At 46.4% G+C, this 19087-nt stretch overlaps 1 protein-coding gene across 8 annotated transcripts in view; it reads left to right on the top strand.

The window, feature by feature from the left end:
- The window catches only part of PHLDB3 (pleckstrin homology like domain family B member 3), a 37708-nt gene extending 20433 nt beyond the window's left edge, over positions 1 to 17275 (top strand). For 4 of the 8 annotated variants that reach the window (XM_083627265.1, XM_083627263.1, XM_083627266.1 and 1 more), the window contains exons 7-16: positions 126 to 236; positions 1145 to 1231; positions 3142 to 3240; positions 5351 to 5444; positions 6602 to 6770; positions 8173 to 8260; positions 9732 to 9788; positions 12148 to 12367; positions 14768 to 14853; positions 16200 to 17275. In XM_083627265.1, the coding sequence (XP_083483391.1) occupies positions 126 to 236; positions 1145 to 1231; positions 3142 to 3240; positions 5351 to 5444; positions 6602 to 6770; positions 8173 to 8260; positions 9732 to 9788; positions 12148 to 12367; positions 14768 to 14853; positions 16200 to 16334 (1146 nt within the window). In that variant the 3' untranslated portion in view covers positions 16335 to 17275. The remainder of the gene's footprint in view (positions 1 to 125; positions 237 to 1144; positions 1232 to 3141; positions 3241 to 5350; positions 5445 to 6601; positions 6771 to 8172; positions 8261 to 9731; positions 9789 to 12147; positions 12368 to 14767; positions 14854 to 16199) is intronic. The other 4 variants (XM_083627267.1, XM_083627269.1, XM_083627270.1 and 1 more) reach the window with 1 other exon arrangement.
- The last annotated feature ends 1812 nt before the right edge of the window (positions 17276 to 19087 follow it).

Raw genomic sequence — 19087 nt, 5'->3', positions numbered from 1 at the left:
TGCATCTACTGCACCTGACCACGACACAAGAGGGGCTCCCTGTGTATAATTATTCTAGGTGCAATAGAGCTCTGTGTTGCCCTGAAGCCTGAGGATTCTAACCAGGTTCTCTCCCCCGTATCCAGAGGACGGTGCAGAGGCTGGAAGGACAGGCCCGTTTGACACAGGAGCAAATGGTGGGCGAGAGCCAGCGATTTGCGCAAGAGAAAGGCGAGGCTGTCAGGAATCTCAACGCGGTAAGGAATTCCCAGGAATCTTGGCGCAGCAAGGAATTTCTGGCTGAAAGCCAGGCAAACACCCAGGATCCCAGGTTCCCTGTTCTCCCACACCAGTCTTCTTCCCATGCCCAACGATAACAACTAATGCAAAGTCTTGCTTTCAGTTCCCTGCCACTAAGCTACTTTCTGGGGGTGGAAACCAGAGGTTTTGGTTCCTAGGCTTCAGTGGTGGCTGGTTCCCATTGGGACTCGGTGGTGCTGAAGACAAGGAAACCCAGCAGCAGGTGGCGCTAGACCCAATGGCAATGGAGGAGACCAGGGGTTTTATTGTGAGGAGGGAGGGCACTAAATACACCGTGATGCTATTCTCATACCTTCCAGCACGGCAAGGTGAAAAACCAGGGTGTGTGTCCATGCGAGTCACGTTACGTGCATGAGATTGGGCCCCTGAAAGACACAGTTTTTCCAGGGCTGTGCTCCTGCATGGGGTGCTGAGTGAGATCATGGCAGTTTTTTTTTTTTGGGGGGGGAGCAAGATTATGGCACCCAAAACGAGCATTGTGTTCTCGCATGAAAAAAAGTGGGTATTCCAGTTTTACTGGGACAGTTGAAGAGTACCTATTTTTTGTGGGTGAACTGATAGTAGGAATATGTGGGGTGGTGGGAGGAGGTGAAATGAATGGGGCACCAGATCCATTCATGGGTCAAGCTGACCTGAAGCAACTTTTGCATCTGGAATTTACCTGTCTACAAAACTGACTTGTTGTCGAAACAAAATAAAAAAATTACTTCCAGTAGCATCTTAGAGACCAACTAAGTTTGTTATAAGTGTGAACTTTCTTGTGCATGCACACTTCTTTAGATACACTGAAACAGAAGTCACCAGACCCTTATATATATATGAATTGTTGTCGTTCTTGGTGTAGGAGAAAAATCGCCTAATGGACATGGGCCCGGAGTATTCGGAGGAGGGTGGAGAAGACTCCTCTGAAAGTAAGCAGGGTGTCACTCAGGTAAGCCCTTTCAGGTGCTCCCTTTTGTCTCTCCATCCGCCAGTGTCCATCCAAGACCAAATCCGCTTCCAGACAGCCTGCTTATTGAGTGGTCATCCAGATTTGTGTGCATAAAATTTTGTGGGGATGTTATAGGGTTTCTTGAGCATTCGTTCTGATTTTTTTTACAGGGAGGTTTTGCAACATTACCTCAAGCAAATGTTATTTATTCCCTTCTGGTGCATTTCCTCGTCACTTTCCTTACTGTAAAAAGTCCAGTTATTTTTGGGAAAGGGTTTGTTTTACAAGAGCTCCAAATCTATTTTAATAGCGCAACTGGTGATGGGATCCCACCTGCAAATAGTGACAGTATGAGAGTGACCCAAGTTTCCCATCAGCCAGGATTCTGTGTGTGTTTTTGTACCCAGGTGGGTGCAAATTCACAGGGGTGGCAGAGGGGGACCCCAGATCTCAGCTCTAAAGTTGCTGCTGTATAACAGGCAGAAATTCAACATTCCTCCAGCCTAGCGATCCCACATTTTAAAACATTGCCATTGAAGTATTTGCATGGCTGTTTTAATTCCTGCTTTAATCTGTGCATTATGTTAATGTATTTCTTTTAATTGATCTGATCTTACTTATTATTATTGCTGTGTTTTAGATTGCATTATAAACTACTCCGGGATGAATTTTATTATTTATTCAAAGTTACTTATTTATTCATTATCTATCTGTGCACCTGACATCCTCAAAGAAGCCCAGGGCTGCAAGTAACCACACAGTAAAACAATGCAGTGTAAAATAGAATAGAATAAAATAAAATAAAATGTATTCAAAGCAATCTGGAAACATTTTGAAAGAAGTGGCATATAAATAACTTGAATAAACAAATGGTGCAAATCTAAGGGAGGCTGTGCCTGTTGAATTTCTGCCTGTTGCATACAACACAGAAACCAGGGCAAGAGAAAAGGTGCCACTCCTAGTTAGCCCCTTTAGTGCATGAACCAAACACAAGTGTCATGGAGAGGGGGGCAGCCTTCTGAAATGTAAGACTTGGTGCTGCTCTGGCATGCTCATTTTTTTTAGTACTCCCCAAAATGCCATCTTTATAGTCTTATTCCCTGTTCAATCTGGATTCACCATTTCTATGTGCTGATCTGATTTTCTACAGAAATGTTAAATCCCAGTTAAACAGGAATATACAATGAAACATCATTTTGAGGAGTGTGTTGTGTGGGCACCAAGCAAAACCTATATTTAAGGGCTAGGGGTGACCCAGAAACTACAACTAATCCAGAATGCGGCAGCTAGACTGGTGACTGGGAGTGGCTGCCAAGACCATATAACACTGGTCCTGAAAGACCTACCATTGGTTCCCAGCACGTTTCTGAGCACAATTCAGAGTGTTGGTGCTGACCTTTAAAGCCCTAAACGGCCTTGGTCCAGTATACCTGAAGGAACGTCTTCACCCCCATCAAACAGCCCAGACACTGAGGTCCAGCGCCGAGGACCTTCTGGCGGTTCCCTCACTGCGAGAAGTGAGGTTACAGGGAAACAGGCAGAGGGCCTTCTCGGTAGTGGCGCCCTCCCATCAGATGTCAAAGAGATAAACAACTACCTGACTTTTAGAAGACATCTGAAGGCAGCCCTGTTTAGGGAAGTTTAACCAGGTTAAATTTTTGTGAGTCAACTCAGCCTCTCCAACCTTGCAGGGGAGGAGGGCAGGGGAATGTAAACTACCGTGTATGCTGCCAGACCACATGAGAAAAGCTTTCTGGGACTGTGCTGAAAAATCTCACACCTTTTTGATTGGTTCTGGTGGTAAAAGCAACAGAGGATTGACTTAGTATTTCAGGTGTGTTTTTTTTTGGGGGGGGGGGAAGGAGAAACACCGCTTCCATCCTTTTATCTGTGTCTGTCTCTCCCTGCAGCTCACTTTCACCCAAAAGACGGACCGGAAGGTCATTGTGTTGGGTTCCGACCAATCAGACTCCTCCTCCTGTGTCTTCTCCGTCCGCAGTTCTGTCAAGGTCTGTCTTGTCCTGTTGGTCTGTGCTGATTTTCAGTGTCTTATCTTCCTTTTATGTGTACAGACGTGATTCTGCAGCTGTGCTTCCCCCACCCCCCAACCTAGTGCCCCCTGGATGTTAGCAGACTACAACTCCCAAACATCCATAGGGCACCAGGTTATGTGAGATGTTTGCTATAGCTCCTTTGGATCTGCATTGTCTTTGATGGGAGAGAATGGGGCATCTGCATCTTTTCAGGGTGCTTTGGATCATGGACCAGCAGTAAGGTAAAGGTAAAGGGACCCCTGACCATTAGGTCCAGTCATGGCCGACTCTGGGGTTGCGGCGCTCATCTCACTCTGTAGGCCGAGGGAGCTGACGTGCAGCTTCTGGGTCATGTGGCTAGCATGACTAAGCCGCTTCTGGCGAACCAGAGCAGCGCACGGAAACGCCATTTACCTTCCCGCAGGAGCGGTATCTATTTATCTACTTGCACTTTGACGTGCCTTTGAACTGCTAGGTTGGCAGGAGCAGGGACTGAGCAACGGGAGCTCACCCCGTCGTGGGGATTTGAACCACCAACCTTCTGATCAGCAAGCCCTAGGTTCTGTGGTTTAACCCACAGCGCCACCCGCGTCCCAGCAGTAGAGGCAGCAGATATCCAATGGCTTAACTGCTGCAGTGGAGGTCTGTTAGGGCAAATAGGACACATTCAGGAACCTCAGCCTGCCCTTATCCAGTCCTCACATGCCTGCCTTCTGGCTGTGGTTCCACTGTTGCCCTCCTGCCCTACCAGTTCCAATGGGCACCAGCCACCACTGCAAGGTAGATTCTGGAACAAAGATGGCATGTTGGCATAAGAACACAAGTAGAACCTGCTGGATCAGGCTGGATCCAGCCCACCTTCCTGTTCTTGCAGTGGCCAAAACCTGCAAACAGGAACTGAGCGCAAGAGCACTCTCCCCTCCTGTGGTTTCCAGCTGCTGATGTTCAGAAACATTACTGTCTCCAACTGGGGGTAGTGCATTGTCATCGTGGCTAGTAGACATGGCAGTGACTCAAGGGGCAAAAGGACAGAGACTTGGGAATATGAGATTGCCCTTTGCTAGGGGAAAATTGGGGCTGAGCCTTGCAAGGCAGTAGGAGGTGAACCAGGGGCCATGAGATCAGTCAGTCAGTCAAGACCAAAGAGCAAATTGCAGCCAGAGGGCGAACCAGAGTAAGGTGCGAGGAGCAAGCTAGGATCAACAAATAATCCGTAGTTCAGGAATATGCTATTGCTCAGGCCCCAAGGAGCTCTTGTGAGTCTCAGCCAGCACAGGAAACTCTCTCCCTGGCCAGAGGAATCCAGTGGTCAACCAGGGTAGGTGGAGTCAAAACCTGAAGGCATCTTCACTGCAAAGCTATCCCCTGGGGTTTAAATGGATCATTCTATGGGGAACTTCACACACCAAGTTCCAGCACCTCCTTCTGGCAAGGAATCATTAACCAAACAACAAGGAAAGTAGAAACAAGGGGTTCTTTTCAAAGCAGTGATTTTCGAAGGCACTGCCTTGGGGAAACAATTTGTAAACATTGGTTTAGCTGCTGTGGAAGCCCCTGTAAAGGATTTGGAGCAAGGGAACCCAGTGGGGTAGGAGAGCTGAAAATAATGCCAATATATTTCACATCTGGCACCCAATGCGTCCCCTTAGTTCCAGGTAGTATGTGGGCAGACAAATCTAAAAAGCCCAGGGCACAAATTTTCATGGCCTTCTAGCAGCTGTGGTGGCTCATTTAGCAGAAGTGATTACTTGATTCTGACCAAACCAAGCCTCCTGATGCACAGTATATTTTGCTCTAAATCCTTCCATTGAAGGAAGAAGTTAAGTTAGATGCCACTTGTGGCTAATAGACCCTTCCTCCACGTTGTTGAATCATTCCCTCTATTTCTGGTGCTCAAGAGGTAAGTGCTGTTGCTTATGTGTGATGGATTTTACTGGATGTAATTCTCATAAAGTTGCCTAAGAAATTACCAGACAAACAGACAGACAAACGAACAAACGAAAACCTGGCTCTTTGCAAAGCATGAGGGGAGAAGTGGAGTGGGAGCTTCGACCCTAATTTTTACCTTCCTGTTTTCTCTGCCCAGGGATCAATTGGATTGCAGAGGACCGCAAGTCTCCCCCGTAGGAGAGGAGAACGCCTCATGACCAGGACTGCACAGCGCCCCCTTTCTATGCATGGTACGGATTATTATTATTAATTACCTACCCTTCACCCTAAGGTTCTAGGATGGGTTACAACAATCAAAGAAGGAGGTGGTCTTTCAGGTATTTGGGGCCTAAGTCAATTACAGCTTTAAACATGAATGTGAGCACCTTGGATTGGGCCCAGAAATGAGCTAGCAACCAGTTATTTGGAGTGGGCGTAAAGCATGAGACAAGAAAAAGGGGAAAATTCAAGGAATACTGTTTTTGGAGGTGGGTGGGTAAGGTTCATATACATGACATTTTGGTTGCAGAGGTTGTTGTTATCACTTTAGCACAAAAAACTGACTTCTATCCAGTGAAAAGTACAACACCCATTCCAGTAAACAGTGAATGCTATCCACCTTACCCATTGATGTGAAAAGCCCCTTTCACCTCCAAAAAGTATGAGCCAGTGGTAAACCTATCTCTGCCCTCCAGGCATTTTAGAATACAACTCCTATCAGCCCCAGCCAGCATGATCCTTGGTAGGGATGATGGGAATTGTAGTCCAAAACCACCTAAAGCCACGATGTTTCCAGGGGGAGGCAACTCTTAGCCTTTCATCAGCCATTCTTTCACTGATGGCATGGTTTGAACTTCATAGTGGCTGGCAAAAACACAAACAAACCACACCTAAGCAGTGAACCAAGAGGTTTGAAATAAGATGTTTTACAGGAACTCGATCTCTTTTACCTAAATGGTGAGGCAGGAAAACAAATGGACCTGTTATCTGTTTAGTACATTTATACTCCACTGTTCCTCCAAGGAGCTCAATGTGGTGTGCGCATGGTTCTCCCCTCTCATTTTAACCTCACAACAACCCTGTGAGGTAGGACAGGGTTGAGAGATAGTTACTGGTCCAAGGCTCCCCAGGGAGCATCCTGGCTGGGTGGCGATTTGAACCCTATGTTGTGACCAATTATATCCAAAATTTCCAGAGAGGGTTTTTTTTGGGGGGGGGGTATTGGGCCATAGCTCAGAGAGAGAGAGCATCTGCCCTGCATGCAGAATTTCCCTGGTTCAAGTCGTTGCCAATCAGTGTACTGAGCTAGAGGATCAATGGTCTGTTTCACTGTCTTCTGATGAGGACCATGTGCCCTGTGTCTTTCGGGAGATGCTGAACCAATCACTTTCCTCCTCTCTCCCTCCAGGTGCTCTGGATCCCAGCATGCTGGCAGCACAGCTCTCAGGTGGGGGCAACAGGCCCTACCTAGGCAGCCCAAACCTGCAATATTCACGTCTCAACAACCCCCTCTACCAGCTGCTGGCCGGCCAAGGAGCTGTGGGGCAGCTAGGAGGGTCCAGCCAAGGAGCCTATAGGTGAGCACATCCGTTTTTCCTTAATCTCAGCCTGTCCCAACAAACACCTCCCCAGTTGACAGCTGCCTTTTCCTTGGCAGTCCGGCCTTCTCCACTCAGCAGGTGCCATTCCATTAGTACATTAAACCATGGGAATCCACATGAGGCAGTGATGGCCCCAGACTTAGATGGCTTTAAAAGAGGATTGAACAAATTTGTGGAGAACGTCAGTGGCTATGTTCTTTTTTAAAAATAATTTTTATTAAATTTTCTGTTTTGCAATTTAGAATATTCATTTGAACAACCTTAAAATATCAATGACTTCCCTTCTTCTTTTTCCATGGTTCATTTTGCATAACATAAATCCCTGCATATTTTACATAAACTAAACCATTCAGTATTCCATTATTACATCCATTGAAACTTATTTACACTGTTGAATTTATCTTATTGCTGCCAACGTTTTCAAGTGTACACTATCCCCCCCCCCATATATTCAACAAGCATTTTCCAATCTTCTTTAAACGTAAGTTCTTCTTGTTCTCTTATTCTATTTGTTAGTTCCGCAAGCTGCTCATATTCCATCAGTTTAAGTTGCCATTCTTCTTTAGCTGGCACCCTGCTCATTTTCCATTTGGGGGCTGACAAACCAGGGGCCGCAGTGGTGGCATACATAAATAACTTTTTTGGGCACCTGGGAAATTCCGTCTGAATTATCCCCAATGAAAAGGACACTGGGGTTGTTGTTTTTTTTGGGAAAAGTGTTTTTCAACATTTTTTTCAATTCATTATGAATTATTTCCCAATACTCTTTTACCCTTTTACAGGTCCAACACATATGACAGAACGTACCCTTAACCTCATTGCATCTCCAGCACTTATCTGATTCAGTCTTATACATCTTAGCAAGTCTACTTGGCTTGATCAGTGACTATGTTCTTCCCTCCATCATTTGAGGCAGTATGCCTCTAATACCAATTGTTGAGAATCGCAGGAGGGGGAAGAGCTGTCACACTCATGTCCTGCTTGTGGGTTTCTCATTTGGTTGGTCACTGTGAGGACAGGATGCTGGACTAGACGGTCCTTTGACCAGATCCAGCAGGACTCATGAGATCTCCCACTTGCCCTCCTGCGGAAGAGAGAGAGGTGGAGAGAGGCGCTGTGTCTCTTGAAATACTTAGAACTGTGTGTGGCCCGCCAGATGTTGATGCACCACCACAGGGCAGCCAATGTGGTCCCCTCCAGATGTTTCTGACTACAGCTACAACATTGGCCGTGCTCTCTAGGGCTCATGGGAATTGTAGTCTAGCGACATCTGGAGGGACTAAGCATGTCAGCCAGTCCTGAACTACAGGCTCAGGCTGACACCCTGATATCTGCTTGCTCATTTCCACCGTCACTAACCAGAAATGTCTCCTGACAGCCTTGGGAACTGTGTCACCCAGTTGGCCGAGATGGAACGGAGGGTGCGGGAGGCAATGGCCGAGAGAGAGCGGCTGCTGCAGGAAAGGGTAAGAAGTCAGATCAACGAATTCCAGGCCAAGATTGTTGGCCTTCCTCTGGTTTCAGAATAATCCCTGGTATTTGGGGTGGGAAGATGTCACTCATGTATACATACCACAAGTCTCTCCAGCTCTCCCAACACAAACACACACACGCATTCCCCAAAGTGTAAGAGCATGAGGACCAAGCTAAACATTATGTACATCGCCTGCATTTTTCTCTGATGTAAAAAGAGCTTGGGGATGAGGCAGAATTTGGTAGGGGCCAAGGCAGTGGGGTGGGTGGGTTAATAAACTGACATGCATACTCAGGTCCATGAAATCTACTGGACCTGATTCCCCTATTAGCAGCATTATGGGGTTTCGTCGCACAATATCACCCATATACTCTTTGCATATGAGGCCATAAATGCTAAAGCACCTAAATGCAATTCAGAGTTGTAGAGTGGCAGAGCATCAGGCCAGGGTTGGAGAGATCAGGGTTCAAATCCTCACTTAGCCATGAAGCTCAGAGGGAATCAGACTGCCAGACTACCACTAGATCTGGGTAATGGGTGTTGAAGTTGGGAAGAGAAGAAGGTAGCAGTTTTCCTTCCGACCTATCTCTGTCGCAAGAGACGCCCTTTCCGTTCTGCTGCAGTTCGGTTTCTGCCAAATGCGGCTCTCGTAGCCTGCTCTTTCATGTAATTTGGGGAATTATTTATGCTAAGCTACACAACTTTACGGATTTAACATAATTAATGACGTAATGCTTTCTCTGCTATTCGTTTCAATGTAGAGAAAATCATAGAATTGCAGAGTTGGAAGGGACTGCCAAGGGACATCTAGCCCAACCCCCTAGAACGCAGGAATGTCAAAGCATTGTTTAAAAAATGACTAGGAGTTGCATATTGGTTGCTATTCATTAGCTAATGAATGAATGAATAGGTCTGTTAGCCACTTGTTACCGGAAGGGCTCCAAGCAACTTGTGGCACATTAAAAAAGAAGAAGAATAGGACTATAAATATATTGTGCCATGAAAACAAAACAAACATAACACAAAACTCCCCAGTAACAGCTGCAGGAAGCCTTGGCGATAGAGCGTCAAGTCCAGAATCTAACATTAACTAACAACATCATTGTTCTGCTCAACTCCCTTTTCTTTTCTTGAGACGGAACACCGCAACATCTTGTTAGTAGTGAGGTCTAGCCGGTGGGCAGGCAGTGGGGGAAAGCGAACATAAATCACAGTAACCTCAGTTGCCTGACATGTGCCTCTGAGGACAAGGAAGTTGCAGGTTTCACTATGTCAGCTCTCTGCTCGCCTGGTCTTCACGGAGAGAGAGCGTGAGGGGAGGAGTCTGGGAGTCCGTTTGGTTTTTATCTTTTGCGGTTTGGGGTTGTGTGCATGTGCCCATGTGATGTTTGTCTTTTTTGGGGTATGCCTGTGGCTGCTGGCGCTTCGCTGCCTATCGCCCGCTCAACCCTCTTTCCTTGCAGGAGGCCAAGAAAGCAGCCGAGGAGGCAAAACGCATGGAGGTGCCCCCGTCCACCAAGGTAGGAGAACTTCTGCAAAATCAAAAACGAGCTTTTACAATCCCTTTTCGTCTTTGGATCCCAGGCGGGAAGGTGGCTTGAGCTCAAACAGGCTTTGCCAAGACTAAGCCTGGAGCCTGTTGCAAATTTGCTTCTGGTATGCATCTTGTGAACTGGGAAGGACTTTGAGCATGCACAGAGCGCATTCCGGACAGCCACCATACACCTCAGGGGGATGGGGAAATGATTTAAGAATAATAATACCTTTATTGTCAATGTACAACCTGTGTACAATGAAATTAATCAAGCCTCCCTCCCGCAAACACTGTCTCATTGCACTCTGTGTGCTTGTTGCACAACAATTCAGCTTTTTGAGCAGAGGAGGTAGCTTCTGTGAACATGTGAGCAAGCCCGTGCTTCTTCCTAAGAGCTGAGTCAAACCAAAGGCTGATCTGCTCTTTGGCATTCTGTTTCCTTCAGTGCCCAAGCAGGCGCTTACGGGAAACTCACAAGGAGGACAGGAGTGTAAATAACACACTTTCATTCTTGCTGCCTTGCAGCTGGTATTCAGAGCCGAGCTGCAGTTAGCAAATAGAGATCATGCGATCGTAGCCATTGATAGCCTTAGCTTACGTCAGGGGTTCCCAAACTGTGGTCCGTGGACCATGAGTGGCCCACAAGCATCCTTCAAGTGGTCCGTGGCATGCCCTCATTAAACGCTCACATTGATTTTTCACTATTGCTTCTTTCATTTCTTACATTGTATTTCATGGCGTTGCAATTTGAATTCTGCGGAAGCAATGTTTCTGTGGCAGATGCTTTATTTTATTTTATTTATTTTTTTAAATCTCTTAATCGGCTTTTTATTTAAGTAGCTCCTGTCCAGAGGTTTAGTTGAGAGTCTGTTTCCCAGTCCTGCTTGAAGATGCCAGAAGCGGAGATATTTTAATTAAGGATGTTGTAATGCCCCAATGGAACTATGACTGTGTAATTTAATTATTTATTGATTTTATAGTATAATAATAATAATAATAATAATAATAATAATAATAATAATAGTTGCCCTAGCTACTCTGGGAGGCTTCCAACATATATAAAAACATAATAAAACTATAAAATGCTTCCCTAAACCAGGTTGTCTCCAGATGTCTTCTAATGGTTATGTAGTTAAATATGACTTAGAAGCCATTTGGCATGTAAGTGGTATGTAAATTAATAAATAATAATAATAACAATAGTAATTATAGTGCTCCCTTTGTTTCTTTTATTGTATTGCAATTTGAATTCTATTATAGAGAGATAAACAAAAGTACTTCTTCATGGAGCACATAGTTAACCTGGGGAACTCTCTTCCACAAGAGGCAGTGATGACCACCAACTTGGATGGCTTTAAAAGAGAATTATACAAATTCTTGAAGGAGAAGGCTATCATTGGCTGCTAGCCAAGATGGCTGTGCTCTGCCTCCCTGGTTGGAGGCAGTAATGCTTCTGATAATAATAATAATAATAATAATAATAATAATAATAATAATAATTTATACCCCACCCATCTAGCTGGGTTTCCCCATCCACTCTGGGCAGCTTCCAACAAAATATTAAAAATACAATGGTCTGTTAAACATTAAAAGCTTCCCTAAACAGGGCTGCCTTCAGTTGTCTTCTAAAAGTCTGGTAGTTGTTTTTCTCTTTGACATCGGGTGGGAGGGCGTTCCACAGGGCGAGTGCCACTACCGAGAAGGCCCTCTGCCTGGTTCCCTGTAACTTGGCTTCTCGTAGCGAGGGAACTGCCAATTTCTAGAGGGGAGAGTGCTGGACCATTCCGCATGAGAAACACCATTTGCATATAGGAAGTGAGGAGAGATGTGTTCTACAAGGCACTCAAGCTTCAAATGCAAATTCTGCTCAGCTCCCATCCACTAGCCTGAGAATGTGAGGCTTCATTATAAGACTGCAAGAACAGCTCTGCCAAAAGTCCATCTAGCCGGTTTCCCACAGTGACCAGATCAGATACTTACAGTAAGCTGGTGTACTAGATTTGAAGACAACAGTCCTCTCCTGTTCTTTTTGTCCCAGCGTCGCTGGTATAACTCCCTGGGTGTTCTGCCGGGTAACTGTTGGCTTTCATGAAGCATACAAAGCAGCTCTAGACAGTCAACCTTCCCTCACATGTATTTCAAGCTTCTCTTTGCCTCCATAAGGACTAGAAACTTGCTTTGGCAAAAGCATAAAGCCGAGAACCTTAGGAAACTGAATTCTGTGCCCGGTTTGGCTTCTTGTGCTTACATGGTGCAGTCGCAGAGTACAGGCTGCTCTGAACGCGCACCCCCCCCAAAAAAACCCACTTCCAAATTTAACCCTTGCCATGCTTGCTGTCCTGCAGGATCCTAACCCAGCCGAGATCCAGGAGCAAAAACCAGCCACATTCGACCTGCGCAAACACCTGGAGGCATCGGGGCACAGCGTAGACACCTGCTCCCAGGTGCGGGTGACCAACAAGTCCTGCAAAGGCTACCTGGTCAAGATGGGTGGCAGGATCAAGACCTGGAAGAAGCGGTGGTTCACCTTTGACCGTCAGAAACGTGTCCTGGCTTACTATGCAGGTGAGAAGGAGAGTCCACGACCGACCGCCATGTAAAAAATGTAAGAGTAGCCCTGCTGGATCATGCCAGAGGCCCACCTAGATCAGCATCCTGTTCTCACAGTGGCCTGATCCAACAGGCTGGTCCTGTGAGGTTGCTCCCACTTTTTATGGCTTGAAGTGGGGTGGAAGAAAGGCTTTCTCACCTGGGAGCAAAACTCCCAAACATGCATGAAGTGCATGCAAAAATGTCCATAGAGTCAGAATTGTAGAGAATTGAAGGGGCCATGAGGATTCATCTAGTCTGACCCCCTGCAATACAGGAATCTTTTCCCAGTGTGGGCCTTGAACCCATGACCCTGTCTTATGTTGCATTTACGGAGCTGTCCAACTTGAAATAAATGTTCTCTGGAGAAATGAAAAGCTAAAAAAAAAAATTGGATGTATTTATTTCATTTGCAATGGGACGCGGGTGGCGCTGTGGTCTAAAGCCTAGGGCTTGCCGATCGGAAGGTCGGCGGTTTGAATCCCTGCAACAGGGTGAGCTCCCGTTGCTCGGTCCCAGCTCTGCCAACCTAGCAGTTTGAAAGCACGTCAAAGTGCAAGTAGATAAATAGGTACCGCTCCGGAGGGAAGGTAAAAAGCGTTTCCGTGGCTGCTCTGGTTTGCCAGAAGCGGCTTAGTCATGCTGGCCACATGACCCAGACAAATGCCGGCTCCCTCGGCCTATAGAGCGAGATGAGCGCGCAACCCCAGAGTCGTCCGCGACTGGACCTAACGATCAGGGCTCCCTTTACCTTTATTTCATTTGCATGCAGAGGTTTAAAAGACTCAATAAACACACAAGATGTAACCAGCTGTACTTTTGAATGAATAAGGTATCAAATTGTAGATTTCAACGGAAGTCTCATAAAGTTCAAAAGCAGAAGAGCTTTTGTTACAGTTCCACAGAATCCTTTCACAGAGTCTAAGGCAAGGCTTTCCGGAATATTAGTGTTGTTTCGCCATCCATCAGAAGAACAAGCTCATATGTAACCACTACTATGCTATAAGATCCACTATCCTGTAATATTACCCTTCATGTGGATTATTGGACTCTATGAACAGACAGGTGCAATAGACACTTATGCCTGTATGGACCTTATGCATGAACAGACTAGAGAATGAACTGATCCACTGGGTCTTCTGCTTTTTTTGTTGAACTTTATGAAACTTCCGTTGAAATCTACAATTTGATACAATGAACAGAATACCTTATTTATTCAAAAGTACAGCCGGTTACGTCTTGTGTGTTTACTGAGTATGTTTCATGTAATCATAGGTTTGTTGCTGAGATTTAAAAGACTGGCACCTTTTAGAGGATGGGGTAATTTGGGGTTTTGATTACAGTAGGGTGAGCCTGCTTATCCCCCGATTAGCTACTTGGGTGCTCACCTGTTATCGGAACCTGCTGCTTGGGATGGCTCTTGCCTCCCCCAGTTCTGAAAGCTATGTACTGTTGGAGTACAGTTGCTCTGCCTGTAGAAGGTCCCTGTTTTAATTCCTCCCTTGCATCTCCAGTCAAAGGGGTCTCAGGCAGCAGAAACAGGAAAGAGAGCTGTTGCCATCCAGGGCAGAAAGTTTTAGGCTCAATGGGCAGACTTAGAGCCAAACTGCATGTGGTGTTAATCATATGAGCAGCCTTTTCTTCTTTCAGAAATTGACAGTGCATGGCTCCAATCTGGATCAGGACCTTGGGGTGGGCTTTATCCCTTTGACTCTGCCACAGCACTGATCCAGATCCTGCACAATTTGTGTTGCGTGTGTGTGCGTGTGTGTGTGTGTGTGGCAGAAGCATCCATTTATTGCAACAAAGCACCTTCCTTTGATCCCGAAAGTCTGTACACAGCATTAAATCTCCCCATGCCGATTGAAGCTCAAACCGCTGGTATGTGTAGAACATACAAATCAAGTCTGTTTGCATATTTCTTATTTGCATGTGAGAATTTGCATATAAGCATAAAAAATGAAAATCATCATCATCATCCATGGGGAAAGCAAGTTGCTAACAAAAATGAAATATACTGGAAAGCATATTCATCTCCCTCTCAGGCTCTTGAATTCCACCAGGCTTCCTCTCTTAAGCCATAGCCATTCACTTGTTTCACATCTGTAAGGACTAGAAACTCTCTCTTTAAAATAAAAAAATAAAAATGAAGAAATTAAAGTTTTGCAGTCTGCAACCCAGTACTATTTTCCCTAAGGAATTGCAGCTGGCACCCAATCCTGGAATGTCCGAGATTCCCTTAGAGAATGCCTCTATGCTTGTGTTGTGGAGGGGTCAATGTGATGTGCCCTAGAAATTCATGCCTGTCCTCTGTTTGGTATTTTCCCTGCCGCTCTCAGCTTCCTAATGTCTCCCTCTGCTTCTTTCTCGTTGCAGACAAAGAGGAGACCAAGCTTAAAGGCGTCATTTACTTCCAGGCCATCGAAGAGGTGTACTACGACCATCTCCGCAGTGCTTTCAAGGTACCAAAAAGCACAGACCCCCCCCTTAAAACTCTCTTCGCCGTGAAATCCCCTGATGCAGAGCATAGTTGGAACTAGTTGCCACAGGAAGCAGCGATAGCCACCAGCTCCGATGGCTTTAAAAGGGGATTAGACAAATTCGTGGAAGAGACGGCTATCGATGGCTTTACTAGCCATTTGGAGGCAGTAACACTTCTGGAAACAGCAGGAGGGGAGAGTGTTTTTGTGCTTGGGGGAATCTGGCCGGCCCCTGTGAGAACAGGATGCCGGACCATGTGGGCTATAGGTTCTTATGTTACTAAGTTCCATCACGGGCAAAATTCTGGGGCCCATATGCCAGCGTTGGGCAGGACCAGGGGGGCAAAAGTGGGTGGAGCCACAGGTGTGACCCTTAACCTTTGCTTACAGTAGCCGGTGGCCTCTCTCCATTCAAGCAAATGGCCGGTGGCTCTCTCTATTCAGGCAAATGGCAGCCAAAAGCATGTCAGGAAGTCACGGAGCAGGGGTCATTGAGGAGTGTAGCTCTGGGGGTGAAGGTTTGTAAACTGGGAAGAGTTGTTCTTTGCCACCCTAGGTTCCTTTGGGCAGGATAATAAACAAATAACCAAACAAATGGACACATTCTAGCTAAGCAAAAACCACCCAAGGACAGTGTGAAGCAGGGCAAATGGGGGTGAGGGTGACCTAGGGAGAATCCCGGGGTGAAATAAGAGAGGCTAGGTGAGCCACTTTCAGTTCTCTGCCCCTTAGCTACCCCAGTGTAATCGGGAGTAGGCTAAATTTATCATTATGGGGAAGGATAGCTACAGTAAAGATGACTGTGCTACCGAAAATGTTGTTTCTTTTTCAAACAATCCCAGTAATAAGTGGACTAAATTGCTTTAAAGAATGGCAGAGAGATTTGGCAAGATTTCTACGGCAGGGCAAAAAACCGAGGATAAAGTACAAACTGCCAACGGAAATAAAAGAAAGAGAAAGGTTTGCACTACCAGACCTCAAATTGTATTATGAAGCAGCATGCATAATATGGCTTAAAGAGTGGATGATATTAACAAATGCAAATATATTAGATCCATTTTTTTTCATGGAGTCTACAGAAATTGGGTTTGTGCAAAGCACCTGCTCTAACCACTGAGATGTGGTGGCTTTGCAAAGCTGCTCTCCTGTAATTGAGCCCCCCCACAAAATGGCAATGAGGATAAAATGAAAGTGGGGGGGGGAGGTGTTGAAAGAGCACCACGTGCCCTGCCGCGAGGTCCTTGGAGGAGGAAGGGTTGGATTTCTAAAAAGCGCATCATGAGAAAGTTTTGTGTTTCCATTGTTCTTTCGACTCTCCTCTCCGCCAGAGCCCCAGCCCCAAGATGACCTTCTGTGTCAAGACTTATGACCGCCTTTTCTGCATGGTGGCGCCCAGCCCGGAGGCGATGCGTATCTGGATGGATGCGATTGTCACAGCGGCAGAGGAAAATGTTCGCTACTGATGGGCCTTGATTGCTGTGGACACGTGGCTCCCCATGCTTGACTATGGGGCCTGGCACTTCTTTCCAAGGAGGACTCCTCTGCTGTAAAATATGGCTCCTCCCCAGTACAGAGACTGATGGCAAGACAGGAGAGGCCAAGTGTTTTCATGTTCAGTCAGAAGGCTGTGCAGCCTGTCTGATCTTTGGAACAACAGGGTGGAATCCAAGTACCTTATAACAGGATAATCAGTCAATAAGAATGGTTGGCCGTGCCTGTTTTGTTCATACTAATTGCCTGAATACTGATGTTTGTTTTTTAATGGACCAGCTCCAAAGAGAGTTTTGAGTATCCCCTCTATCAGAAAAGACTTAGGGCGATGTCTTGGCAGATGGAAACTCTTCTATAAATAAAAGTGACTTCCATTCCGAAGGATAAAAACCAACTTCTCTGGAACTTGTAGCTCCTGCCGAACAAAGCAAATCATCTGGACTTCATGTGGATTTTATGAGTTGGCTGGACGTTCCATGAGTCACAAGTAGACTCCTGCTGGTTTTGTAGAAGTCAGGGCTTGCACTAGCCCCAACCAGCTGAGATTTGGTCCTGGTTGGAACCCTTAGGAGTACATCTTATTTCCATCATTGCTACTTGTTTAGACTCGCTCAACCATGTGGCATTTCCACCCCTACCCAGTAGTGTTTTTGTCACACTGCATTCACGTGGGTTTGACTGGATTGTGGAAGAGGTTCTTAATATGTGTGTTTGGGGGGTAAAACTCTGCTGCACCCCCTATGCGGAAAAGCAAGGCATCTTGCCCACGCTGTATACACCTCCTAGTATTTATTGTGTGCTTCGGTCTTTCTTTCTTTTGTTGGAATACCTGGGACACTGCTTAAAGGGGCAACCATGTATAAAACTGTGGGCTATTTATTATGTCAACCTTTAAAGTGGAAACAGATCTGAATGTCACTCAAGTTATTCCCTCCTGCAATAAGAAGGTTTCACTTGTGATAATTAAGTTGCCCAGCCTCCTTCCCCCTGCAAACTTCTCTGTGTCGAATCCTGCTCTTCTCCTGCACCTGCCTGGAAGTACACCAGGCACTAGCCAGAGCCTATTTTGGTACCCACGTGGCACTGTGGCACCGTGGCACAGAGCCTAGGACTTGCCAATCAGAAGGTGGGCGGTTCGAATCCCTGCAACAGGGTGAGCTCCCGTTGCTCGGTCCCTGCTCCTGCCAACCTAGCAGTTCAAAAGCACGTCAAAGTGCAAGTAGATAAATAGGTACCACTCCGGCGGGAAGGTAAACGGCGTTTCCGTGCGCTGCTCTGGTTCGCCATAAGCGGCTTAGTCATGCTGGCTACATGACCCGGAAGCTGTACGCTGGCTCCCCCGGCCAATAAAGCGAGATGAGCGCCGCAACCCAAGAGTCGGTCACGACTGGACCTAATGGTCAGGGGTCCCTTTACCTTTACTTTATATGGAATATCCAGTTGTTCCCATGACTACGTATCTGCCGTGCACAAGTGACTGATATCAAGGTTGATGTCATCAGGGCTTGGAATCATGAGACACCTGCCCAGGCCCACTCCCCAACAGTGGGCTGCTAGTTTTGCTCCTCTTCAGTCTTTTCTGGTGCCTGGTCAGCTGCTTTCTCCAAGCACAGTGACAAGTAGAAGGAGCAGCAGCAGCTGAGGAAGGAGCGTAGCTCAGTGGCAGAGCATCAACTTTGCATGTACAAGGTCCAATCTCCAGGTAGGAGTGGGAGAAACTCCTACCTAAGTGTTGTGAGTGGCAGCAGTACTGAGCTGGATGGACCCACAGCCTCATTCAGTATTTATTTATTTCATAAAAGTAGTACGCCTCTTGGAAAAGAGCCTAAAAGCAGTTTATAAGATAGCTTCCCACATTCCTGTGAGTGTCCCATGGCTCCTCTCATACCTGTCAATTGCCAGATGTCTGAGTGATGCCTTTTTCCTGCCCATGCGGATGATGCTGCAGCTTGTGAAACGCCACATGTCACTGTGCAAGCCTCAGCAATCAGCTGATCGTCACTGTTTGCAAGGTCCACAGATAGCGTGTCGCAAGCCCTGACAAACAGCTGATTGTTGGCCCTTGCATTGCACTGCACAGAGGACCTGCAAACCCCCTTTGGCTCAGTCACATCTTTAACTGACCCCAAACAGCCTCGTTTATAGGCAATTTGCTTTTGCTCAACAGACTTTGCCCCTTTTCCTTCCTGCCCTCTCTTCGATCACAACTCCCTTCATCCCCCAATATGAGCCAGCAAAACAGCTTCCTTCAACATTCTGAAAGATGGGGGAGGCGAAAATTGTCTTTTCCCTGACCTGTCGAAGAATTTTCGTCCACCTCTGAAGAATATTCAGTGAAATGCATATACCCAGCACATACAATATCACCACCTACATATAGTGCCGAGAAATGGGGATGGTTTAGTCCAGGCATAGGCAAACTCTGGCCCTCCAGATGTTTTTGGCCTACAACTCCCATGATCCCTAGCTAGCAGGACCAGTGGTCAGGGATGATGGAAACTCTAGTCCCAAAACATGGGGAGGGCCGAGTTTGCCTATGCCTGGTTTAGTCCTAGGCTGCATTCACACCAAGTTAAAGCACTATGATACCACCTTAAGCAGTTAATGAACTCCCCAAAGCATTATGGGAGCTGTAGTTAAGGTCCCCGAGTCTCTTCTCACAGAACTTCAGTCCCCAGAGTTCCCTGTGAAGTGGGATTGAATGTTAAGCCGCGCGTGAGAATTG

The sequence above is a fragment of the Podarcis filfolensis genome, assembly GCF_964270895.1.
Source record: "Podarcis filfolensis genome assembly, chromosome: 8".
Lineage (NCBI taxonomy): Eukaryota > Metazoa > Chordata > Lepidosauria > Squamata > Lacertidae > Podarcis > Podarcis filfolensis.
Note: the sequence above shows the minus strand (reverse complement) of the source record. Positions and strands in the feature narration are given on the sequence as shown.